General features: G+C 36.2%; 1 protein-coding gene across 5 annotated transcripts in view; it reads left to right on the forward strand.

Moving 5' to 3' along the window:
* NAA15 (N-alpha-acetyltransferase 15, NatA auxiliary subunit) overlaps positions 1-27,258 on the forward strand; it is an 81,464-nt gene that overhangs the window by 20,067 nt on the left and 34,139 nt on the right. For 3 of the 5 annotated variants that reach the window (XR_008506534.2, XM_045880421.3, XM_045880422.3), the window contains exons 2-9: positions 12,395-12,479; positions 14,501-14,605; positions 17,438-17,595; positions 18,405-18,539; positions 19,762-19,915; positions 23,934-24,053; positions 25,605-25,700; positions 25,850-25,956. Coding sequence is in view for 3 of the 5 variants with exons in the window: in XM_045880421.3 (XP_045736377.1) it covers positions 12,395-12,479; positions 14,501-14,605; positions 17,438-17,595; positions 18,405-18,539; positions 19,762-19,915; positions 23,934-24,053; positions 25,605-25,700; positions 25,850-25,956 (960 nt within the window). In the remaining 2 variants the exon portion in view is untranslated. Of the gene's footprint in view, positions 1-6,529; positions 6,687-12,394; positions 12,480-14,500; positions 14,606-17,437; positions 17,596-18,404; positions 18,540-19,761; positions 19,916-23,933; positions 24,054-25,604; positions 25,701-25,849; positions 25,957-26,916; positions 27,030-27,258 lie in introns of those variants that run through there. The other 2 variants (XR_010409558.1, XM_045880423.3) reach the window with 2 other exon arrangements.

Raw genomic sequence — 27,258 nt, forward strand, 5'->3', positions numbered from 1 at the left:
TGGTGCTGATGAACTATGCTGGAGGATCCCAGAGGATCCCCTCTTTTGGGATTCCTCTGGCACAAGTGCCTAAGGCTATGTTCATTTTTTTAAAAAATCTCTTCTCTGTTTTTCAGATTGGATAAATTTTATCGATTTATTAGTACACTGATTCTTCCTGTTATCTCCATTCTGGTATTGAGCCCATATGATGAGTTTTCTTATCTTCCCAAAAAAAGGTGTTACAAAGTGTTCAGTAATTGCTTCCTCTGGTATTTTTATAATAGCTAATTTAAAGTCTTAAATCTCTCTCATTTCCACATTGGCATCTGTAAATTGTCTTTTTCCTTGCAAGTTGAGATTTTTCCTGTTTCTTCACATGCCATATAATTATGGATTTTATCCTGGACATTTTAAATATCAGCTTATCAGAATCTGGGTCTTATTGAGATCCTGTGGAGAATGTTAATTTTGTTTTAGCAAATCTGGTCAGGTTCAAGCTGCACGTCTCAACTCTTTTCTTTGGGCTGTGGTTCTAGTATCAGTTCAGTTTTTAAAATCTTTTTTTTTTTTTTTTTTTTTAAGATTTTATTTATTTATTTGAGAGAGAGAGAGAGCACAAGAGGGGGGAGCGGGAGAGGGAGAAGCAGACTCCCTGCAGAGCAGGGAGCCCGATGCGGGACTCGATCCCGGGACTCCAGGATCATGACCTGAGCCGAAGGCAGTTGCTTAACCAACTGAGCCACCCAGGCGCCCCAGTTTTTAAAATCTTTGTAGTCAGTTTTAAAATCCTGTTGATGTGCCACCCAGGAACTAGTCTGAGTCCTGGACAGTGTATTTGTTACTTCATTTATCAGTCTTCAGTGTCGTGAGTAGGATCAGATCCAAGCGTGTGCAGTTTAGGGGTGAGCCATAAGTAACTGTGGGGTGCTTTCTCTAGTTCCTTCTTCTCTGTGATATTCTTGGTACTTTGTTTCCCTGAGTCTTCTTTTTTCATCCTCTGGCTAGAAAGCTGGGGTTCTAGTTATTTTACCGTACTCTGCACTTTTGTGATTATGCCTGAAACTGGCTAGAGCTTATCAAATTCATTGGTCTCAAAAGAGCTAGCTTTTGGTTTCAGTGATTTCCTCAGTTTTTCTTTTTTCTATTACATTGATTTTGCTCTTAACCTTTTTTGTTTCCTGTCTGCTTACTTGGGAGTTTAATTTGCTCTTATTTTTCTAATTTCTTAAGGTAGAAGCTGAGATAATTGGAGACCTTCTTTTATAATACTGGCTTTTTTCTAACTAGTTCCCTAATTTTCTCTTTTGTTGTTACTTTTCAGCAATTGGATTGTGATGTGCCTCTGTTCTCCTCCTGTCTTTTTTCAGTTTATCCTATTTGGGATTTGTTGAGATTCTTGGATCTGTGGATTTAGAGTTTTTATCAAATTTGCATTTTTTTTTAAGATTTTTTTATTTGACATAGCGAGTGAGCGAGCACACAAGCAGGGGGAGCGGGAGAGGGAGAAGCAGGTTCCGCGCTGATCAGGGAGCCTGATGAGGGGCTCAATCCCGGGACCCTGAGATCATGACCTAAGCTGAAGGCAGACACTTAACTGACCGAGCCACCCAGGCTCCCCACATTTGCAGTTTTTTGTATTTATCCCACTTCAGTCTTTATTTCCTTTTTTTGTTTTTTTTTTTGTTTTGTTTTGTTTTTTTTTTTTTTTTTTTTTAATTTTATTTATTTATTTGAGAGAGCGAGAACACATGAGAGGGGATAGGGTCAGAGGAGAAGCAGACTCCCTGCCGAGCAGGGAGCCCGATGTGGGACTCGATCCCGGGACTCCAGGATCATGACCTGAGCCGAAGGCAGTCGCTTAACCAACTGAGCCACCCAGGCGCCCAGTCTTTATTTCCTTTTGATGCTCCTGTTACATTTATGTGTTCCACTATTAGACTACTTGTTATTGTTCCACAGGTCATTGAGTTTCTCTGTTTTCTTTACCTGCTACCCTCTTCATTTTCCTTTTGTGGCTTCCATTTTGGATCATTTCTGATACGTTTTCACGTTCATTGCAGCCACTTTAAGTTGTCTCATTGGTTTTATATTCACTGCACTGGCTTCAAATTCACTGCAGTGTCTATATTTTAAATCTATATGATTAACTTTTCACTTTTTGGTATTTTTTATTCTACAAGGTCCATATTTTTAAGTTTCCGTTTTTCCTGTGTTTTAAATACATACTTTCAAAAATTTATTTTTAGGTAATCTCTATACCCAACATGGGGCTTGACCCTTCAACCCCAAGATCAAAAGTTAATGTTCCACAGGCTGAGCCAGGCACCCCTGTTTTTCTTTTTCTTCCTTCCTTCCCTCCTTCCCTCCTTCCTTCCTTCCTTCCTTCCTTCCTTCCTTCCTTCCTTCCTTCCTTCCTTCCTTTCTTTCTTTCTCTCTCTCTCTCTCTTTCTTTCTTTTTTTAAAGATTTTATTTATTTATTTGACAGAGAGAGACATAGCGAGAGAGGGAACACAAGCAGGCGGAGTAGGAGAAGGAGAAGCAAGCTTCCCGCCAAGCAGGGAGCCCGATGCAGGGTTCGATCCCAGAACCCCGGGATCACGACCCGAGCCGAAGGCAGACGCCCAACGACTGAGCCATCCAGGCGCCCCTCTTTCTTTCTTTCTTTCTTTCTTTCTTTCTTTCTTTCTTTCTTTCTTTCTTTCTTTCTTTCTTTCTTTCTTTCTTTCCTTCCTTCCTTCCTTCCTTCCTTTCTTTTTTCCTTCCTTCTTTCTTTTCTTTTCCTTTCTTTCTCTCCGCACCCCTTTTGGGCCTTGAACTCATGACCCTAAGATCGAGTTACATGCTCTGTTGACTGAGGCTAGCCAGGTGCCTCCCCCTCACCACCAAGTTTCCATTTTTCTTTTGAGATTTTCTGTTTGTTTTCTGATTGGGTCCATGTTTTCCTTTCAGTCCTTTAATATTATGTAATAGTTAACTGTTCTAAAGTCTTTGCTACTTCCATCATCATCATTTTTGAATTTCTGTTGATTTTTTTTTCTCTATACGTCATGGGTCACAATTTTTGCTTTTTCACCTTTCTAATAATTTTTGGTTTTTCATAATATTGGATAATATAGACACTAGGCCATTGAATGTCTGGATCCCATTGGCTTTCTTAATAGAGTTTGGTTTTGACAGACTGTTAATTTGCTTGTGCATCAGCTTCTCTCCAGGGCTTGTTTTAAGGCTTTAATAAAAGTGGGTCTAGATTAGCCTTATTCCTAAAGTGTTGGCTTTCTGGGTCTCTCCTGAATCTTGGAGTATTCAATGAAGTCTCTAACTGGGTGTTAGGAACTCAGATGTCTCCTCCCATCCATGTATGAATGAGCACCAGTAGTTGTTCTGCTCATGCTAGTTGATAGTTGTTTTTGCCTAGCTTCTGTAGAATCTTTCAGTGAACCCGCTCAGCTTAATATTTGACAAAAGATTCAGGGGTGCCTGAGTGGCTCAGTCAGCTAAGCATCCAACTCCTGATTTTGACTCAGGTCATGATCTCAGGGTTGTGAGATTGAGCCCCATGTAGACTCCACGCTCAGTGCAGAGTCACTTGAGATTTTCTGCCTCTCTCTCCTCTGCTTGCCCACACATGTGGCGGCTCTCTCTTCCTGGCTCTCAAATAAATAAAATCTTAAAAAAAATATGTTTGACTAAAGATTCCTGGGCAGATTTCCAAACTTTCATCTTTGTACAGTTTTCTCTGATACCCTGCCCCATAAACTCTAGCTACTGGAGCACTTTCTAACTCAGATTATCTGCTTAGATCAGTGAGACTGCCATCTTCTGTCCACGCCCCCGCCCCCCATTCTATAGTCTGTAAATTGCCTCTAGGCAGAAAAAAGGATTTTTCTTGGGATTTACCTTGATTCCCTTCTGAGATCACAGTCTTGTGTTGGCTCTCACCCAACATCTGAAAATAATTATTTCATATTTACTTAACTAGTTTTATGCTTGGCAGAAGTTTCATCTTTTTTTCTTTTTTTCCCCAGAAGTATTATTTGTGTCAGTTATTCCTATACATTTGGAAGCAGGAGTCTCAGAGTGTATTTAGCACAGTGGGGTTTTTTATCTATTAGGACAGTTTATTCTATTCTAATTATATCCTATTTTTCTTTACTTTTTTTTTTTTTTTTTAAGATCTATTTATTTTTAGAGAGCACAAGCGGGAAGGGCAGAGGGAGAGGGAGCGGGAATATCAAGCAGACTCCACGCTCAGTGTGGAGCCCAACGTGGGGCTCTATCCCACAACCCTGAGACCACCATCTGAGTCAAAACCAAGAGTCAGAGGCTTAATCAGCTGTGCCACCGCAGTGACCCATGCTTTACCCTTTCTAGAGCATAGTGTTAGTATTTTAAAATTTAACTCCTACTGGAAGATAACAGTCTACAACGTTCTAGTATTTTTGAAACTGTTATGTTTAATTTTCAATTAACATATACCCATGTTATAGACAAGAGAACATATAGAGCACTGTGGCATTCATTCCCTACCAAGGGAAACCCTTATAGTTCTGAAATTTCAAGAACTCCCAAGTACAAGAGTTTTAGAGATAGGATTGTAGACTTCTATTTTTTTTTTTTTTTTTAAACAGTCTCCATGCTGGGCTTGAACTCACAACCCTGGGATCAAGACCTGAGCTGAGATCAAGAGTCAGATGCTGAACTGACTGAGCCACCCAGGCACCCCTGTAGACTTGTAGTTTTATTTAATTGGATGATTCCGCTGTAGAGAGCTTAATGTCTATCATGACGTTTTATGAAACCTGTTTTAAATGAATTGAATATGAAACTTTTTTTCAAAGTATACTGTATATAATATTTTTGCATGTTTTCCTAAGTAAAAGTTCCTTAAAAACTTACTTTCAGCCTATGGGATTGGTTAAGGCATTAAGAATCTTGTCATGATGCCTTCGTTTTATATAGTTCTGTAGAATTAACTTTAGTGTTAGTGTTACATGGGATTTGAAAAATAAGCAAATCTATTTTTTTTTTCATTTTGTACATCTTTTTGAATGGTTCAAAAAAGGAATTTTTATATATTTTATATTTGTTATTTTTTCTGTTAAACTAGGAATACTACTCTCATTTGTAATGAGTGACCTGTTGTAGAAGTAGTGCTTTTAGGAGAAAAAGATTGGGATCCATTTCCTTAAATACATACTGATTCTTGAGTGTGAAGAAATGAATTCTTAGCAGTTTTTTGGAGGAGTATGTCATTTTGAATTAGTTTTACAGGTCACATTGACAGGAGATAATTGGTTTAATGGCAACAAGTGTAATTTTAATATGGAAGACTGCCAGATTTTATTAATTGAGAACATAATCATTAGGAATTGAAACTTAATTATTGGTCTGAAATGTGTGATAAAATAAAAAGCTAGGTAGTATACTATTATCACATTTAAAGAAAGTGGCGTTTGTTTTTTAATTTTCATTTGGTAAACTCAATTATGTGGGGGAATTATCCCAATTAGTTAATTATTCTGTGTGTGTTCATTTTTCTCACCTTTTGGCACTTTTATTGCCCATTTATTTGACTAAAATAATAAGTAAGAAAAGAAACAAGGTGAGGGGCTCCTGGGTGGCTTAGTCGGTTAAGCCTCTGACTGTTGGTTTCAGTTCAGGTCATGATCTCAGGGTCCTGAGACCGAGCCCCAAGTTGGGCTCTGTGCTCAAGAGGGGAGTCTGTTTGAGATTTTCCCTCTTCCTCTGCCTCTCCCCCCCACCCCCCCATGCACTTCTCTCTAAAATAAATATATCTTTAAAAAATAAAAACAAGGTGAGATAATGTTTGAATTTGATTAGAAGATCTGTTAAAAGATTATAGGCTTTTAAATTTTTTTTTAAAGATTTTATTTATTTGACAGAAAGAGTGAGCACAAGCAGGGGGAGCAGGAGAGGCAGAGGGAGAAGCAGGTCACCCTGCTGAGCAGGGAGCCTGGTGCAGGGCTCGATCCCAGGCCCCACCCAGGCGCCCCAGCTTTTTAAATTTTTATTTTTTAAGTAGGCTCCATTCCCAATGTGGCACTTGAACTCACACCCTGAGATTGAGAGAGTCGAATGCTCTACTGATGGAGCCAGCAGGCACCCCAAAACGATAGGCTTTTTTTTTTTTTTTTTTTTTAAAGAGAGGGAGTGTGAGTGGGGGTTGGGGGTGGGGGAAAGAAGGAGAGAGGGAATCTTAAGCAGGCTCCACGTCCAGCGCAGAGCCCAGTGTGGGGCTAGATCCTGTCAGGACCTTGAGATCATGACCTGAGCTGAAATCAAGAGTCAGACATTTAACCGACTGAGCTACCCAGGTGCCTCCCCCCGCAACAAAAACTGTAGCCTTTAATAACATTTATGATAATAAAATTAATAAAATTTATATATATGTTGGGAAGAACTCTCATCTGAGCTTCGGAGGGCCTGGGATGTAGTCTAAATTTTGCCAGTAACTAGGTAAATTGCTTGTTTTCTTAATCTTGTGCAATAAGGATTGAACCTTTTATTCTTAGTTTACAGGAGTATCATGAAGATTAAATGAGATGTTAGTGTGCAATCCCTTTGAAAAATGTGGTGCTGTAAACAGTGTAAGGTATTTCCAGTAAGACCAAGAAAAAAACAACTGGAATCCTGAGTATTTTAAGTTCAACTATACAAAATAAAGTCACATTGTGCATGTCAAGTAAGAATATCAACATCTATGATTTTTATATTCTTGTTAATTATATTTATACAGGTTCACATTTATACTGTGGGACAGTAGACTTCTGTAGTTTTTGGATTAAAACCTTATTAAAAAATCAGAATGTTAATAGCAGTTGCCTCTGTAATGGGATATAGCTTAATTTCCTTCCTTCCTTCCTTCCTTCCTTCCTTCCTTCCTTCCTTCCTTCCTTCCTTCCTTCCTTCCTTCCTTCCTTCCTTCCTTCCTTCCTCCCTTCCCTTCCCTTCCCTTCCCTTCCCTTCCCTTCCCTTCCCTTCCTCTTATCCTTACTCCCTCCCTCCCTCTCTCTCTCCCTCTCTTTCTTTCTGCTTTCTACAGTGGCATTATATCTCTTGTGTTAGAGGTTTTCTTTTTTAAAAAACTTTTTTCTTCCTATTTTTTTTTTTTTTTTCCTGTGCTACACTACTCAACTGTAGTAGAAAGGTAGTTGTAATGGCTAGCTGTAATGGCTCTGAATCCAGATTGTCTGGTTTAAATCTTTTTTTTCCATCACCTAGTAGCCGTGTGACGTTGGCCAAATTTTATAATCTCCCTGGACCTCAAGTATCTCATCAAAATGAGGATAAAAAGAGTGCTTACTTTGTACCATTGTGAGATTAAATGAGTTTTCCCTGTAAAGTATTTAGCACAGTACCTGGCATTCAGTAAATGCTCAATAAGTATTAGCTGTTAGTACTGTTTTACATGTTTTTTCCTGGCAAGTGATCTCCAGGATTTAAGGACTCTTTCTGATACTCAGCAAAGTACTTAAGACTACATAACAAGTTTATTGTCTGAAGTCAGTTTTTAAAACCAGAGCTATTTGATTGATAGGTAGCTGTTCACTGTTTGACTAATTCCTTGAAGTAAATTTTTCCATTCATAATGTTACTGGTATGTAAAAATTACCTACAAATATAATGCTAGGATTATGACATAGTGATCACACTTTATGTGGTTTGTTTACTTGAGCAGAGAAGACCTACACTCCTTTTGTACCATATTTATTGTATTGGCTTTGGTAAATTTAAGCCTTAGGTATAAATTTTTAATCCAAAGTAAATTAAAAGATACTAAGTTTTTGCTGACCTACTACTGAACTATTAGTTCAGGTAGGTTATTAATTTTAGGTATTTTTTGTTGCTTTCATGTATTTTTTTGTAATCTCAGCTTTTAATAAATGTTCACATTTTTCTTGTCTTTTGGTGAAGATACGTTTTTATTTTTGTTTATTTTGATGTAATTAAGCACCTCTAATGTGTTTATGGGCTGTTAGTATAACCTCTTTCGGGTTCATTTTTTCAAGACCCTTCCCCAATTATTATTACTCTTTTTTAAAGATTTTATTATTTGCAAGAGAAAGTGCACAGAGGGAGAGGGAGAAGCAGACTCCCTGCTGAGCAGAGAGCCCGATTCGGGGGCTTGATCCTAGGACCTTGAGATCATGACCTGAGCTGAAATCAAGAGTTAGATGCTTGACCAACTGAGCCACCCAGGCACTCCTCCTTGCCCAATTTTTTAATGAGCTGTCTTTTTGATATTGACTTATAGGAGTTCTTTATATTATATATAGAGATATAGGATCTTTGTTGGGCATTGCATATGTCTTCTCTGGCTAGCCTTTTTTTTTTTTTTTTTTAAAGATTTTATTTATTTGAGAGAGAGATTGAGCAGGTGGAGAGGCAGAGGCTGACTTCCCCACTGAGCAGGGAGCCCAATGCGGGGCTTAATTCCAGGACCCTGGGATCATGACCCGAGCCAAAGGCAAATGCTTAACCAACTGAGGCACCCATATGCCCCTGAGTTACCTTTTATTAAAAGTATTTTAAACATTTAAACTTTCCTGTTGAAGGGATAAGGGAGCTTGTCAACCTAATGTATAATGAAGATATTTTAAAATGTTTTATTGGGAAGCTGTATTGTTTTACCTTTTTCATTTAGATTTGTGATGCTTTTAGAATTTTTCTTTTGTTCAGAAGGGTCATTGTTTGGCCTCATGAAGTTTCACCTTACATATTTAAGACTTAGTACTCAGCAATTTTTAGCAACAGATGCATGGGGACTCTGCTAATTTATTTTTTCTATCTTTTTTCTCTATACTTCAGTTTGGGTAGTTTCTATTGCTATGTCTTCCATTTCACTGATTTTTTCTTCTACGGTGTCGATACCTTTAATCTGATGACATTTTCATTGTATATATTTTTCACCTCTAGAAGCACTATTTAGTTCTTTTTTATATGTTCTGTTTCTCTTGTCACATGTTTATATTTTCCTTAAACTCTTGAGCATTTAGTTGTCTTGATATTTTGACCTCATTATTTAATCATTTCTCTTATTTCTCCTGGTTATGGATCATGTTTTCTTGCTTCTTAGCTTATATAATAATATTTTATTGGATGCTGTGTATTTATGAATTTTACATTGCTTTATATGACTTATCTGTCTTTAAAGAGTGTTGGACTTTGTTAATAGCAGACAGTGAAGGTACTTGTATATCAGCCTAGGGCTTTGTTTAGGGTGGGTCTAGAGTACACATACTCTAGGGATAGTTTTTGTCTTCTGCTGAGCAGACCTTTTTGCAGTGTTTACTGAATTCTGCAGGTGTTCATTGAAGACTCCATTCTGGCTATTTGGAATTCTCAGTACCATGTGAACCCTGAAAATTCTTGAATCCACTGCTTCCTGGTCATTCTTTGTTTGGCCTCATGAAGTTTTCCCTCTACATATTCAAGACTTAGCACTCATAGTTTTCAGCAACTGATGCATTTGGACCCCCTGCAGATTTTTAAATTTCTTTCTCTGCAAGTTCCATCAGCATTTGCTTTACCATTTGGTTGGCCTCATTGAACTTCATTCAGTCTTTGTCTCTTCAACTCTGTGTGGACTGTTGTGCTCTGCTTGGGATCCTTCTCCCTGTACTATGATCTATAGAGCAGGGGCATTTCTAAGTCTGTCATCCCCGCCCCCTCCCCCCATGGTTCACAACCCTGTGCTGCCTATTGTACAATGTCTGACAATAGTTATTTCATATGCTTTGTCCATTTTTGTTGTGTATAGGAAGTAGAAGGGCAAGTTCAACCTCACTTATTCCATCATGGCCAAAAGTGGAAGTTCCCTTACTGTATTTTTACAGAAATAAATTTTCAGAGGTACACCTGGGTGGCTCAGTCAGTTAAGCGTCCCACTCTTGATCAGCTCTTGATCTCAAGCCCCATGTTGGGCTCCACACCAGGCATGAAGCCTACTTAGATAAAATTAAAAAAAAAAAAAGAAAAAGAAAAGTTTTCAGAAAGCTAATTGAGGATTTTAAGAATAATGCCCTTAAACTGTTCTTTGTATGTATATAGTTCCTGGAAAACATTGACACATCAGGAGTGTCCCTTTGAACTAGTGTTTACATCATAACTATACCTAATTATTATAAGAAAAACACACTGTAGTTAGGCTTTCTGCTGAGTAAATAGAAACATGAAATTTAATTACTTTGTTATGTTTCTTTGACTACATATGATTAATGATAGCTCTGAGTTACTGCTGCTGCTTTCCCTTCCCTCTTATCCCCAGATAACTCTGCCTGTTGAGTGTATAGTTGATTATGGGGAGGGAGGGCAGGAAATTAGGAAGCTATTGTAGAGAAATTGGGACTAATGGTACCTACTAGAGGATGGAAGTATGAGTGAAAGAAAGCACCAAAGATAAATAGGGCTTGTTTGTTTTTGTTTTCTTTACATCTGGTTGGGTGAGTTGAGGGAAAAGCATCTACTGAGATGATGAAGACTTGGTGCAGAACAGATTCTGGGGGAAGAATTCAGTTGTGTTTTGGATATATTAAGTTTAAGATGAGAAACAGCAAAGTAGAGGTGATGAGGACATAGTTGTTATAGAACAATTCTGTAGTTGTTCTAGCGTTGAGCTTAAGCAGTTGATTTCTTTGATGCCAAATGTAAAATTTTACATTTTCATTGTTTTGTTTCTACATTTTTTTCTGCTGTGATTTTGTCATCATTTGCATTAAGTTTCCCAGATTTTGATGGTAGTTGTAAGTAAAATTTGCTTAAGTTTATGACCGTGAATTCTGGCATAGATTATTATATCTTTTAGATGCAGGCTTTTTCCTGTAACAAATAGAATGGTTTAAAAAATAATTATTGGGGCACCTGGGTGGCTCAGTCGGTTAGGCATCTGACTCTTGATTTTGGCTCAGGTCTTGATCTCAGTGGGGTGAGTTCAAGCCCTGCATTGGGGTCCACGCTGGGCATGGAACCTACTTAAAAAAAAAAAAAAAGCATTAAAAAACATAATTGTTATTAGTGAAACCACATATTGATACCTGAAAGTCAAATAGCACTAAAACATGATAAAAAAATATGTCCCCTTCTCCCCTACCCCCTCACCCTTTCACCTTCCCACTTCAGAATCAAGCACTCTCTTAGCCATTTTCTTTGGTATTTGCTTTCTTGTTGCTTAGTAATATACCACTGTACTTGGTACATGACTTTTAGAAAACATTTGTTGACTTCTGGTTATGGAAAAGAAGGACTTAGAACATCATTCACACATTCGTCCACTTTCCTTTTCCTCATTACCCTGTCATAGTTGTATCACAACATTTTGATAAACTGGCACTGAATATTTACATTTTTATAATTATGCATGTATTGTTTACTGTTAAGCTAAATATTACACTAAGACCATACTTTCTTATACAAGCCTTTATTTCTCCTGAGTTAATACTTGCTCATGCAGTTGGTTTTCTGTAGACGTATTTCTCATTTTTCCCAAATGTGTCTGAATTTCTGTCATTTGCTTATAAATAATAATTTCCATATTATGAAATATATTAGTTCCATTTTGCCCTTACTGGAAACCTATTCCATGGTGGCCTTTGGCTTCCTTTTTTATTTTGGAGTGGTTGTTCTCTAGTTCTTTTTTCTGCATTAGATTTATTTACCAAGTGCCATATTGTCTTGTTTTGTTTGATTCTTTTTAATGGTTTCATAAGGAAGAATGCATAGAGATAAAATTTTAGCTTTCTGAGAAGCCTGTGAGTGTCCTTTTCACAACTTGATTGATAATTTGGCTGGGTGTAGCATTCTAGGTCGAAACTTGATTTCACTCTGAACTTTGAAGGCTATGTATAGATGTTTTCTAGTTTTTAGCAGTATTCCATTATTACTTTAGAGTAAAATTTCAGTGATATTCTAAATACAGATCCTTTTTATGTGACTTTTTTCCCCCTCTGGAGGCTTTTCTTTATTTTCAAGGCTTTGAAATTTCATTATGATGTGCCATGGTATAGGTCTTTTTTTTCTTTTTCATTATTTTGCATGCCACTTGTTCATCCCTGTGGCTTGAGAGACTTCTTTCCTTCAGTAAGAAGAAAATATTATTTTAAAATACAATTTCCAGACCTTTATTTTCTTTCAGTTTTCATTTTCTATAACACTTGCTGGACATTTTGGAGTGAGCTGATGATTTCTTATTTTTCCTAACCTATATTCTGTCTCTTTGTGTTGCTTTTACTTTCTGTATTTGAATCTTCTGTATTTGTTTTTTTTTTTAGTGGGATTTAGGAGAATATGGAAATAACATTTGATCACTCTGTGTATTTAGTAATCAAAATTTTAGTATTGAATTTAAAATTGCATTTCTTCCTAAACTCGATTTTTTCTTTTTTGTTTTGACAGAGATGTTATGAACATAAACAGTATCGAAATGGGTTGAAATTCTGTAAACAAATCCTCTCTAATCCCAAATTTGCAGAGCATGGAGGTAAGTATAAATAACATATACTTGTAAGTGTAAGTAAATAAAGCTTTGCTAACTTGTTTGACTTCACTTATTTGGATTCTGTTACTCTCAGCTGCCCTAACTATTTTTCAGAGAGAATGGACCTTCTTTGACTCTTGTGTGAAGATGTTTTAATACTGTCATTTGAATTTAATGTTAAGAAAACTATAACACGTTCTACTTGATTTCTGGTTTATTCCTGCTTTGAAGATTAATGCTGTAGGAAAGGCAGAGGAAATTAGTAAGGACAGATATGTTTAGATTTAATAAATAAGCTCATTTAAGATATTAGAGAAATTTGCTTTAGAACTTTTGTTGAGCTGGAAAAATTTGATTTCTTACATTAAGCTTATTTAGAAAGTGTCCATTTGGTCCTTAGCTTATGAGCTAGCATCTTTTTATTCAGCATTGTATCTTAGTTTTTCAAGACCGTCATGTTTAAGACATGATTTGTATATTGTGACGTTCTGAAAATTTACATAGGTTTTGCCTATGGGAGGGTAGAAGATTGGACAGTGAGATGTTAGTAGGGTAAGAGGAGAGTGTGTAGCTAAACTTGTGAAGATGCATGGGAAAACTAAGCTTTCGCAAGTCTGATTTGTACAGTTAGGAAACATGGCTCTTCAGTAATTAATTTGATAATCTCTTAGTATCGAAGAAAAAGGAGAGAGTAATAGTTCTCTATCGGCTCTCTTTACTCCTGTGTATTTTTACTATAATAAGATTGGAGGTGGAAAGCAGGGGGAATGAAACCACCTAAATTTATCTCTTTTTTTTCCTTGTTAAAAAATATTTTGGGGGGCGCCTGGGTGGCTCAGCTGGTTAAGCGACTGCCTTCGGCTCAGGTCATGATCCTGGAGTCCCAGGATCGAGTCCCGCATCGGGCTCCCTGTTCGGCAGGGAGTCTGCTTCTCCCTCTGACCCTCCTCCCTCTCATGCTGTCTCTCATTCTCTCTCTCTCAAATAAATAAATAAAATCTTTAAAATATATATATATTTTTTGTTAGGTGGATGGTGTGTTATATGAAGTGCCATAATTTAATTGAAAGTATTTTAACAGTACATAAAATGATGGTTTGTCTTAGACTCACTGGTAGTACAGAGTTTCGTTAATTAAGGTACTTTAAGATGTTTGGTAAAACTTGTATAAATAGACAGGGCGCCTGGGTGGCTCAGTCGTTAAGCGTCTGCCTTCGGCTCAGGTCATGATCCCGGGGTCCTGGGATCGAGCCCTGCATCGGGCTCCCTGTTCCGTGGGAAGCCTGCTTCTCCCTCTCCCACTCCCCCTGCTTGTGTTCCCTCTCTCACTGTGTTTCTGTCAAATAAATAAATAAAATCTTTTTATGCTTCGTAACATGCATGTTATAAAATTAGAAATCTTTTTTCTTTTCCTTCTCTGAGAACTTAGTATTTCTCTGAACTCTCTTAATCTTATTGATTGTAAATAACAGGTGCCTGACGTTTTCCCTGTTGTGTGTTTTGTAGTAATCCCAAAGAATCATTTAAAAATTTATGAAAATCAGAAATGTTAGAAAATTTATGTGGATGGTTTAACCATTGAACAGTGGACTTAATCTTAATGTAACTTGAGTTCACAGAAATAAAGTCTGTTTTAAGGTAAAGTTTTCCGTACTTTAAAGGAGTGCTTGATTATATGAGGTGACTCCATGGAATTCCCTTGAAGAACAGTAATAGAGTCGTTGTATCTTGTTAGCACATGAATTACCAGATAATTATGCATCTTTGTATCTTTTTATTTAAAAAAAAAAAAATTCTGGGGATGCCTAGACTATAGAAATGTGTGTTTCCTTGGTTTGTCAAATTTTAAAATATTTTAATTCTGTAGAAGTCTGAATGTTTTCCAAATAATCTTCTTGAAAGTTTAAGTTCTTAGAATAATGTAACATTTGTTTTTGAGATTATGATTACTTCTTTGTTGATTATTTTTAATGTTTAATTACTTTTTTCTTCCTTTTCTTTCTCTCTCTTTTTTTAAAAAACAGAAACCCTGGCTATGAAAGGATTAACATTGAACTGTTTGGGGAAAAAGGAAGAAGCTTATGAATTGGTTCGTAGAGGTTTGAGAAATGACTTGAAGAGTCATGTGTGTATCCTTTTTGAGATATGTTTAAGGATTGGACTGGGGTGTCTTAAGCTAAGACAGCAATTTGGGAGTCAGAAGTCTTAGATTCCTCTTGCTGTGTAATTCCAAAGTTTTAAATTGAATTAACAGCTGTCTTCATGAACATTTTTATGTACCTACCCTGTTCTAACATTACTTCTGTTCAGATAAATTGGACTTGCCTTTTAAAATACCATAGTCCCACCTTATCCGCAGTTTCACTTTCTGCAGTTTCAGTTACCCGAGGTCAACTGAGGTTTGGAAGCACATGATTCTTCTGACACATTGTCAGGTCAGTAGTGGTATTACACTACGTCACAGTGCCTGCGTCTTTCACCTCACTTCATCTCATCACGTAGGCATTTTATCATCTCACATCACAAGGAAAAGGGTGAGTACAGTATAATAAAATATTTAAGAGAAAGAGAGACCATGTTCACGTAACTTTTATTACAGTGTATTATTATAATTCTATTTTGTTATTGTTGTTAATCTCTTACCATGCCTAATTTGTAAATTAAACCTTATCATAGGTATGTGTGTATAGGAAAAAACATAGTTATATATAGGTTTCAGTACTCTTGGTTGTTTCAGGCAGTTTTTGGGAGTCTTGAAACCCCCACAGATAGGGGGGTTCTATATTTATGAAAGCTCTTCCACAATTACAAATAAAGAAGCACGCTGCAAATTTTATCATCATTACAAATTTAGAAAAAAATATACAGTAGGAATAGTAGACAAATAGTATACTGATGAAGGACACAGGCTTTGGAGTATGCTTCCCTTAGGTTTGAATTTCACCTTATCTTCTTTTTGTGATCTTAGGACTTAGTTTCCTAGTATATAAAATGAGGAGAACCATATCCATCTCATTGTGGTGTCTTGAGGATTTAATGATGAAATATATTAGATGTTTAACATAGTTTCTGATAATGCCAAGGTACTATACCAGATAAATTTTAACAGAAGTGTGAAGTTAGGAGCAAGTACAAATGTCTGAAGGAAGATAGAGAAAAAATTGTGGGTTGCTCTTTTTTAAACAGTTTTTTAACAACATTTCTTTACCTATTTTGTGAGCTGATACAGTTTTTAGTGCTGAGACACTTAGAATTTGAGGTGTTTACCAGACTTCTGGCATACTACAGATGAAGAAAAGTTAGGGATTTTGCTGTTGAGGAATTTACAGTCTGGTGAAGGAAGGTACTTACTGGAAGCATATACAGAAACATGTTTGAGTATTACATAAAGCATTACAGCTTGTTCAAAAATTATCACTAATCCAGTAAAGCAGAAATGAGTTGGGAGTAAGCAGAAACTCTAGGGTAAAAAGGACTAATTAGTAAGACTGTTGTAGATCCTTTTTCATCATTTTTAATGATTGGGCAGTGTTCTGTATGTATTTACTTAAATTTATTTGTGTTCCTCTTGATGGACATACGTTTCTTTAAATTTTTAGCAGTGTTAAACCCCTCCTAAAGTGTAGATTTTTAGGAGGTGAAGTTTAGAGGCAGTTAAAAGATAGTTGCAGTGCTCAAGAAGTGATGACGTCCTGAAATAAAGGTAATGGGGGCCAGATTATGAAGGGTAGTGTGTCTTAGGCTTTTAAAAACATGTACCAGCCAAATGAGAAGATTGTGTTAAGCTTTACTTTGTCATTTATAGTATGAAAGCAAGGATTTTTCAAATAAAATTTATGGTATTAAATATGTATTTTCAGTTACATGTGCCATCCTGGACATTATGTATTTAACTGACTCTGTTGAGGATCCCTGGTATAAAAATTGGTAGATTGAAAAGTTTGATCTGAGAAACACTACAAGTTTCTGAAAGGGAAGTGAATTATTTTCTTTTGATTTTGTGGGGTTTTTTGTTTGTTTTTAAGAAAGATTACTCTGGAGAGCATAAAAGCAGAGAGACTGAAGGTGGGAGGATGGGTGACTGTGCAGTAATCAAGATCTAAAGTGAAAAGGACCTGTATTAAGGGAGTGGGATTATTTACATATTTCCCCCCTTTATAGTAGCATTTTTTTACAACCAACTGCAGTTTACTTATCTGTGCCCTTACTACAAATTTTTTGAATGCAGGAAATAGTCCATTTTGGTCACCTACACCCTGATTAATAAGATATTTTAATAATTATTTGCTAAATGAATTTTTATCTTATATGTGGTTTTTATCTTCTATGTTGACTTTTAGGAACTTTGTACTGCACTAAGCGATCTATACTAAGGATCTTGTTAGCTAAAGAAAAGTACATGATGTAAAATAATTGTCATGTGTATACCCATTCCCTCTTTTTTCTTTTAAAAGTAAAGATAATTCCAGGGGCACCTGGGTGGCTCAGTCGTTTATGCATCTCAGGGTCCTGAGATCCAGACCAGTGATGCAGAGCCTGCTTGGGATTTTCCCTCTCCCTCCGCGTACTGCACGCCCTCCCCACCCTGCACTCATGTGCGCATGCACACTTACTCTCAATAGATAATTCATAACATTTATTGAGCATTTATTTTGTATGAGTCTTTTCCATTTAGTTATGAAACTATGCTGTATAGACTTTCTATTTACATTTTATAATTGAGGAAACATAACAAGACTAACTTACCAAGGTCACAGCTAATAAGACAGGTGAGACATATTTTCTTTGGCTCAAAAAGCTGTGTTGTTTTCCAGTGTGTTAAACTTCTATCTTTATATTCTCTCTCTTTTTTTTAAAGCTTATACTTTTATAAATAGCTGTAGTTTTCTGAGTTTCTTGAAGAATATTATTGGAATATTATTTCTTGACTTGTAGGTTGTGTCCTTAACTAAATCCTTTAGGTTGGCATGTTTATGGCCTTCTCCAGAGGTCAGACAAGAAATATGATGAAGCCATTAAGTGTTATAGGAATGCGTTAAAATGGGATAAAGACAATCTTCAAATCTTAAGGGACCTTTCTTTACTGCAGATTCAAATGAGAGATCTTGAGGGTTACAGGGTAAGTAAAATAGCCAATTTTTTAATTCTAAGGGGAAAGTAGTATTAAAATATTTAAAACTTTTTTGAGTACTTACTGAAAACAAAATTTTCCGTTCTTAAACAGAATTTAATTGAATCTTACTCATCTCCTCCTAGTAGTGATTGTGTATATTATGACTGGACTAATCAGATTTTTAAAATAAATTATTTTACTCTGAGGCAGAATTGGATTACTGTGTAGAATGGAGTTAATTCAGTCAATATTAACATTGACGGTCCTCAAATAGGCAATGCCTTTGTCTGCTAGTAACATGTAAATACAACCTTTAGTTCTCACATTTTTCTGGAAAGCCTATTTGTTTCTTCTTTTTACCTCCATTGAGACTATTCTTTGTGCCTGTATTTTAACCCTTAAATCAGTCTATTAATTTAGATCTGTATAGCCATGTGTAGTACCTGCTCAGTTGTTTTCTATAGATCTTAACGCAGTAGTTGGGCCCTGTATTTTTAAAAAGGTTTTTCTGCTGTACTCCTTTCCATCCTGTCTCTCTCTTTTTTAAGTAGTTCAGGAAGTAATAAAGCGGTCTGGTCTTAAGTTTTAAAACAGTTACAAGATTATCTTGGAGGCTTCATTGTACTTCTTACCAAATATTATTTTGCTCTTATGGAGCTACACAATATGGATGTCTGAAGCTGTTTTCTGTTATTATTCCCAGGATTGTGTTGCAAATTGCTCAGCATTGTTGGGTAAATTAATATGATCTTTTTAGGAGCATTTGCTTTCACTGTAAACCTAAGGAAAAAATGTGGTTTTTTTCCCCTTTAAAGGAAACGAGGTATCAATTACTTCAGCTTCGCCCTGCACAGAGAGCATCATGGATTGGTTATGCTATTGCTTACCACTTATTAGAAGATTATGAAATGGCAGCAAAGATTTTAGAAGAATTTAGGAAAACACAACAGGTAACAGCCAGAAGCCAGACCTAGTAAACTGGGTCTAATTCTAAGTATAATGATAAAAAAGAAGTGTATATAGACTTGCAAACTTTTTATTTTGAAATAGTTTCAAACTTCAAGAAAAGTTGCAAGAATAGTACAAAGAACTCCAGGTAGGAGTTCAGTCACATTAACTGATTATTAATACTTGACACATTTACTTTACAATTTCTATTATCTACTTATCTTTTTAAATTTTTTTCCTGAAACATTTGAGAGTAATGCAGAGACCATGATCTTCTACTCCTAAATCTGTCAGTGTGATACTTCCTAAGAATAACTCTATAGTTATTAACTCTATACACAGTACCATGTAGATTATCAAAAATTAGGAAATTTAACATTGATAGACTGTTAATATCTAATCCATGGCCCATATTCAAAATGTATTAATTGTCCTATTTATATCCTTTCTAAGATTTTCCCCCCATTACTAGAAGCATACTTTATATTTAGTTATCAATTCTTTCCAGTCTGATTTAATCTGGAAGTTTTGAAGACTTTCTTTGTATTTCATGACATTGAAATTTTTGAAGAGTACAGCAAGTGCTTTGTAGAATGTCCATCAATTTTTATTTCTTTGCTGTTTCTTCATTATTAGATATAGTTAAGAATTTTTGGCAGGAAACTACAGGAGTTATGTTTAGCCCTTCTCAGTTCATCACTTTGAGAAGTGTAAGGTCTGTTTGTTCCATTTAATTAATTGGTTAAGGTGGTGTCTGTCAGGTTTCTTTATTTAAAAATTGTTATTTTTTTCCTCTTTGTATTTAGTAAACAGTTTGAGATTTTCTTGCCTGTTCTTCATCAAACTTACCACTAATTTTAACATTCATCGATTGTGGTTCTTGCCTGAATCAACTGTTCTATGATAGTTGCAAAGTGGTGATTCTCTAACTCTCTAATTTTTTCTAGATTTATTATTTTACATTCTACTGTTAAGTAAGAGCTTTCCTTTCTCCCCTACTTACTTATTAAGGACTTAGGGATTCTTACTTTATTCAGTGAGTTATAAGTTAATATTGTCATTTTTTTACTTAGTTGCTCTCTAGACAGATATTTAAGAATTTTTAGAAAATGAATTTTATCAGTTATTATCCTTTGACTTCTTTTATCTATTTTGAGTGTATAAACAGTTTTCTAATACGAAAACAAAATTCTTACTGTTAGTATTCTTTATATCCATATATAGACATCCCCTGATAAAGTGGATTATGAATATAGTGAACTCCTTTTATATCAGAACCAAGTTCTTCGGGAAGCAGGTCTCTATAGAGAAGCCCTGGAACATCTTTGTACCTATGAAAAGCAGATTTGTGATAAACTTGCTGTAGAAGAAACCAAAGGTATTTAAAAAAAATTTTATTTATCTATTTATTTTATTTTATTTTATTTTTATTTTTTTTTTTTTTTAAAGATTTTATTTATTTTTTTATTTGAGACAGAGAGAATGAGAGACAGCATGAGAGGGAGGAGGGTCAGAGGGAGAAGCAGACTCCCCGCCGAGCAGGGAGCCCGATACGGGACTTGATCCCAGGACTCCAGGATCATGACCTGAGCCGAAGGCAGTCGCTTAACCAGCTGAGCCACCCAGGCGCCCTCTATTTATATATTTTAAAGATTTTATTTATTTATTTGAGAGAGAGCCTGCGCATGCACAAGTGTGGGGGAGGGGCAGAGGGAGAAGCTTACTTCCCGCTGAGCAGGGAGCCTGACGTGGGGCTCTATGCCAGGACCCTGGGATCATGACCTGAGCCAAACCAAGAGTTGGACACATAACTGACTGAGCCGCCCAGGTGCCCCAAAGGTGTGTTTTTTTTAAAAGGATGTCATTTATTCTAGTATTTAGTTATGACAAAGAGCAAGACTAAAAAATCTAGTTGCTGCTGATAATTGCATATAATTCAGCATTTTGGTGATAGAAAATCTGTTTCTTGCTCATACACACTGTGAATAATTTGTAATGTCAGAAAATACACATTTCAACAATGGATATTAATATAAGAAAGAATAATTGCAAAATATAAAACCATTAAATGAAGTGACTCAAGATATTTTTCTTTAAATAAAATGTTTTTGGCTTGAAGATATTAATAGGGTTTGATCAAAACACAGGAGGTAATTGCTTAATTTTACAAGACAGGAATAAATTTCTTAGGAACAGCTTATTAACAAAACTGAATGTGTTATTGACAGTAATATTTACTGATAGTCTGTACTGAAGTATATATGGGGCAATTATGAGGTCTTTCTAGTTTATCTGGATGTCTTTCTGGACATAGAAAGAATATGAATTGAAACCAGAGATTTGGCTTTATGTGTGTGGATTGTGATAAGAGGGGTAGATTCCTAAAGATCTCCAGTGCTGCCATTTATTAGAAGGCCGAGAAAGGGGTGCCTGGGTGGCTCAGTCGGTTAAGCGTCTGCCTTCGGCTCAGGTCATGATCCCAGGGTCCTGGGATCGAGCCCCGCATCGGGCTCTCCGCTCTACGGGAAGCCTGCTTCTCCCTCTCCCACTCCCCCTGCTTGTGTTCCCCCTCTCTCTGTGTCTCTCTCTGTCAAATAAATAAATCTTTAAAAAAAAAAAGGCCGAGAAAAAGGAGTCTCAGTTTTAAAAGTTGAGGAACTGATCATAGAAAATGAAAGAAGAATAACAAAGTAACTGAAAATAGAAGTATTTTTCTAAGAATTACCATCTGAAATGTCTCTTTACCTGGCTTAGTCCAGGGAACTGACGTTTGCTGGTTTCAGATTCCTTTGGCTCTTGTTGAAGTTGAACACTAAAAAAGTGCGATACTTGAGCTTGCATAGTGGATATAACCATTATTTGCCAGATGAGCTTTCAGCAGAGGATAATGCTACTGGCAAGAAAAAAATGGAAGTCTCTACCTCTGCTGGAGCTCACTTGTGAACTATAGATCCAGAACAGCCGTCTTTCATTTGAGTTGATCATCCCTTAACAATCTATTAGTTATAAAGGGAGGGGATTTCTTACTTTATAGAAAGATCACAAGATTGGGAAAAACTAGTTCGGGTTCCTTCATTGGCTACTATAACTAGCTGTATGACCAGTCACAAGGCTTGGACCTTGGTTTCTTTATCAAAATACATGATAGTTTTCAAAATACTCTTAAGTACATTATTTCATTTAATCCTTTTGATAACTGTATTAGTGAGAAAGAATGACAGATCAAGTTAGGTGAGGATTCAGAATTGATCAGTGGATTTTAGGAATTTGGAAGTCATTGGTGATCTTAACAAAAGCATTTTCTGAAAATTTGGAAGGAGGGTGGTAAAAGCTCAAACAAATCAACTAGAATTAAATGACATTGGAAGTCAAGGAATTAAAGATAGCATGCATGGATGACTCAAAAGGACGTTTGTTGTCTAGGGCAACAGATAAGTGGGGTGGTGCTAGATGAAATGGAATACAGAATCAAAAGGTTTTTTACAGTATGTGCTTATACTCACTGGAGAATGATCCAGTAGAGACAGAATATTTAATACAACAGAGAAGATGTGATCTAGTGGATAAGTTGAAAGATTAGCTTTAGATAACAGTATGAATAGTTCATGGTAGCAAGGGAGGGTAGAATATATAGGCAAGTAGATATATAGATGTGGTGGATATTTGGGAGTTCTCTTCTAATTGCTTCCATTTTCTCAGTGAAATAGGAAACAGCCATCAGTTCATTCCAGAAAGTATTGGTACTTAGAGTGAGTCAGGTGATGGGGACGGGATATATAAAGAGAATAGAAAGGAACCGAGAGTAGAACATTAATCTTTGGAAATTCCAGTAATAAAGGCATTGTTAGTGGTCTGAATAATTTGCAAACTTCTGGAGCGGGTGAGTGGGCACAGTTAAGCAGAAAGTTTCATTGTTAATTCTTACACCACCAGTTCCTTCTACAAAGACGAGGTGGGAGAGAATTAAGGAAAGGAAATGTTGGATGGATGTAATGTAGGGGAGAAAAGTTGCAGGATTTTTTGTTCTCAGTGAAGTAGGCTTTTGATTAGTATAGAGCAGGTTTGTCAACCTTGGCACTGTTTTGGGACTGAGATGTTGTGGATGGAAGTTTCCTGTATGTTGTAGAATACTTAACAGCATACCCTAGCGTCTTCCTATCAGAATACCAGTAGTACTAGCCCATCACTTACTGTGATAACCAAAAAATGGCTCCTGATATTGGCAAAAGTGCCTTTGGCTGAGAGCCACTGAAATAGATGTGGAGAATATGGGCTTTTTTAGCCAAATTACTTGGATTCAAATCCTGATTCCAACAATTAACTATCTGAAAGTCCCTCAGCAAGTTTACTTAAGTTCTCTCTGCTTTAAAATGATGAAAATAATAGAGTTTTGAGAGTTGAATTACTTAATGCAGGTGAAACATTTAAAAGCCACTGGCAAACAGTGAACACTCGGTAAGTGTTCATTTTTATTGTCTGATGAGAGCAGAGGGTGCAGGGATGAAGTCATGCATGGTTTGAAAATAATACCTCTGGTGGATGGAAGCCTGTTAAGGGTAAGGAAAAGTGTACCTGAGCAGTGTTTGAGGCTCATTTGATTTTGGAGCTCATAGATTTCTAGTGAAACTGGTATCTCTGTCCGTTCATCTAATGACCTGCTTCCTTTTGTGAGAAGGTGTGTAACAAGCAAACATTTGGGGTTGATCCAGGCCTTAAAATTGGTAAATAAGGGAGCCTTAGGTTTTGAGACTGATTTTGATATTTGGGGTTGTTAATGTCATTTAGGGATGAGATTGGCTGTGCAGCCCAGAGAAGACCAGCAATGAGTCTATGAGTTACTGAAGGGTCTGAAGAAAAGGGAATGGTTTTTCTCTAAGATTGAAGGCTAGGATTAATGAGACAAGAATAAGCTAAACAAGACAGTTAAGCTTAAAGCAAGATAGGTGCCCTATTTAGTAGTTGGAAGAGCTAGAAAAAGCAGGTTTGAATGTGGCCATGACTGTGGGGTGCTATAGCTGAATCCTTTTATAATTGATTTGGAGATCATAAAGTTAGAGTGTTGAATTGGGTCAATAATTCAGACGTAAAATTATCTGTGTTATGTCAGGCATAATTAAGCAGTAGATGGTGGCTTGGTGACTGTGTTTAGTGAATTTGGGGAATAGCCTGGAGTTAGACAGTACCTGAATAATTGAGGATGTGGAGAGGATGGCATTTCTACATAAGAACTTCAAAAAAAAAAAAAGTGACATGGTAGTCTTGGTGAAGGGTATTGGGAATTCAGGAGGATACCAAACCACTTCCCAACATTGAAGAGGTTTTAAGAGGAAGTTTAAGGAAAAGTTTTAAAGAGATAATCAGAAGATATTTAGTTAATTAAATTTGTTTTTCATCAGGGGAACTTCTGTTGCAGTTAGGTCGTTTGGAAGATGCAGCTGATGTTTATAGAGGATTACAAGAGAGAAATCCTGAAAATTGGGCCTATTACAAAGGCCTGGAAAAGGCACTCAAACCAGGTAGTATTGTTTAAAATTTTTTAAGTTTTTAATTGCTCCCTTTGTTGATAAATATTTTATTAACTCATTGAAAAGCATAACTAGAAAAACAGTGGTTAAGAATTGGTTTCAAAATCTGAATACAAAAGTACAGTTGCAAACTTCCATTTAATATGGCAGATTGAGCATTTTCTGAAACCTCTCTTCTACACATTTATAGAAATAGTTGAGAGAAGAATTTCAGAAACAACTTAAAAATTCACAAATGGCATGGCAGCATAAAAAATGGAAAGGGAAATTCCTACTGACAGAAATGTCTCCTTACTTACAGAGATGTCTCCCTAAAGGAAAAAAGCAAGCTTAACTTCTGTGGCCACAGCAGCATGGCCTGCCAAGGGCACATGAATGTAGCCAAGCTGAAAGAACAGTACTGTTTCCTATGTGGGAAGAGGGACTAAATTTCCATCAGCCAAATGAACTTGGGTCCAGAGACTCTGCCCACAACTCCCCTTTACCCTCTCCCATGAATGGGACCCACTTGTGAGGACAGACCCAGAAACATGTCATCTACAGATAGGGTCCTTAGCCAAGATGATCTGATTTGAGGCTGTCTCCCTCAAGACTGGTAGTGAGCCATTACTGATACGTTGATATATACAAGAGAAACCTTGTAACAAAGAATATTTTGCTACTGTGGAACGCTGTCACAGGAATGGTAATCATTAGTACAGCAAAAGGGAGTAAATGGAGGAATCTAAGATGAAAAAAAGAAATTGCAGTCATGAAATATGAAAAGTTATGAGAAAGTACCAATTAGGAATCTAGGAAATGAAAAGCCTACTTATTTTTTTTTTTTTTAAGATTTTATTTATTAGTTTGAGACAAAGAGATAGAGCATCAGTAGGGGGAGAGGCAGAGGCAGAGGGAGAGGGAGAAACAGGCTCCCAGCTGAGCTAGGGGCCCCATGTGGGGCTTGATCCCAGGACCCTGGGACCATGACCCGAGGTGAAGGCAGACACTTAACCATCCTAGCCACCCAGGCACCCCGAAAAGCCTATTTATTGACATAAAAATCTTAATAGATTGAATGGAAGAGGGTCCACAACTGAGGAGAAGTTAGTGAACTGGAAGATTGAACTGAGGAGAGCTCTCAACTGAGATTAAAAGAAAATATAAAAGAAATACGGAGAAATGGAAGATTAGGGGATAGATCCAAAAGCTCTAAAATAAAGGATAGGCTGAAGAGAATAGTAGAGAAGCAAAGGAAACATAATAACCAAGCCTTTCTTAGAACTAAATGGAGTCCTTACATTCTGAAAGGTACCTAAAGCAGAAAGGATAAAGAAAATTATGTATTTTAGATGATAATAGGTATTTAAAATAGGAAAATATTAGAAAAATATTCTAAAATGATTGTTGGTATATTTAGGTGGTTAGATTATAAATTTTCTTTTCACTTTCAGCTTTTCTGCTTAATAAGAATTTATATATACTTGGAAAAATTTATAATTTGCTAGAAAACACATAGAAGTATTAATTATATATAAAAAGAATTATTTTTTTTGTTTGCAGCTAATATGTTAGAACGACTAAAAATTTATGAGGAGGCCTGGACTAAATATCCCAGGGGACTGGTGCCAAGAAGACTGCCATTGAACTTTTTATCTGGTGAGAGTAATTGCAAAGGAATGAAAATGATGTAGGGTTTACAGTTTGTTTTGTTGGTTTTAGATATATGAGTATGCATATTAATATTAAAGTATGCATTTTAGAGTTGTCTGGGTAGATGCAAATCAACAGAATTTTTTTCTTCCAAGGTGAGAAGTTTAAAGAATGTTTGGATAAGTTTCTAAGGATGAATTTCAGCAAGGGTTGTCCACCAGTCTTCAATACTTTGAGGTCATTATACAAAGATAAAGAAAAGGTAAAGCCAAATACCACTTTTTCCCCACTATCATTTCTCCGCTTAGTATTTGGAATCGTTGATTCTTGATTATCTATGTACATAGTACACATTTTGTGAATCTGCTGTTTTCCTGTCTCACGGTTTAAATGCTTCTGTACCTCTTACTTTTCATCCTTTTCTCTTTTTAATCAAGTAACTTATTATTTCCTTATTTTCTCTTTTATTTCTGCTATTTACTTTGAGTCAGTGTAGGTATGAAAAGTTGGTAAGGTAGTGATTTCTTCAGTATTTTCTCTAATCTTTGTTCATGGTGAAAGTCAGAAGTGATTTTTTAAACTAAGGCTTAGCTTAGTAATCTTTCTTCTTTCTTATTTGGTAGAAAAAAAATTCTATCAGCAGTTTGTTTGCTGTCCTAGTAAGTTAACTTACTCTTTTAGCTGTGTATAATAATGCTCAAATTACTTATTAAGAGGTTGTTTTAATCTTAATTTAGATTATTTTGCTTGCAAGTACAGTGACATCAAGGCATGTTGGTTGGATAAAAATAAATCAATTACAGTAAAGAATCAGAAAGATGGGACTAATTAAACATGCTAAACACTTTAACCTAAAGCACAGAAGGTGTGTTTATTTTCCAGTCTTTTGTTGAGAGGCCCAAGGTATAGGCTTTATTGATAACTTTGACTCTTTTTTTAAATTGCATAAATCACATTCATAAAATGTGGTCTGTTGTTTTCAGTATCAATAGCGTGGGAACGCTTGATTATAGCGTCTTGATTATAGAAGCCTATATATTAATGATTTTCCCCTTTATGGTTGTATTATTGAAACCTGAATTTGTTAGGAGTATCTAATTTATCCTTGAGTCTTTCCACGGTATTCAACTTAAAACAGTTTTTTCTTTTGTTCTCATTTATTAAGTTTGCATAATATTGAATTAAATTCTGTAATGATAATAAATGCAACTGATTTAAACAGGTTTGGGAAAACAAAACTCTTAGTAAGCATGTAGCTCAACTTGTGGGAGCAGAAGAACATGGGCGCACCAGAATAACCTAGCTGTGACCATTCAGTCCTCACAATTTTCTGAGGTAATGGAGAGAGCTGGTGTTAATCTGTTGAGTTGGTGAAGTTGAGGTCATTTAGGAGAGCTTCTATAGTAACAAATCCATTATAGATGGATTAAGTGAAGAAGGGAATTAATAAATTAAAAGTATTCACAGATCTCTTACAAAGCCAGGAGCAAGTGGTATAGTCATGACTCAGGAGAAACCAGAACCTGGACATCCACTCACTATCCTGGATTTCAGAAACCCACCC

Source organism: Mirounga angustirostris, unplaced genomic scaffold (assembly GCF_029215605.1).
Source record: "Mirounga angustirostris isolate CCGP_5_RB_7025 unplaced genomic scaffold, mMirAng1.0.hap1 SCAF_2, whole genome shotgun sequence".
In the NCBI taxonomy this organism is placed as follows: domain Eukaryota; kingdom Metazoa; phylum Chordata; class Mammalia; order Carnivora; family Phocidae; genus Mirounga; species Mirounga angustirostris.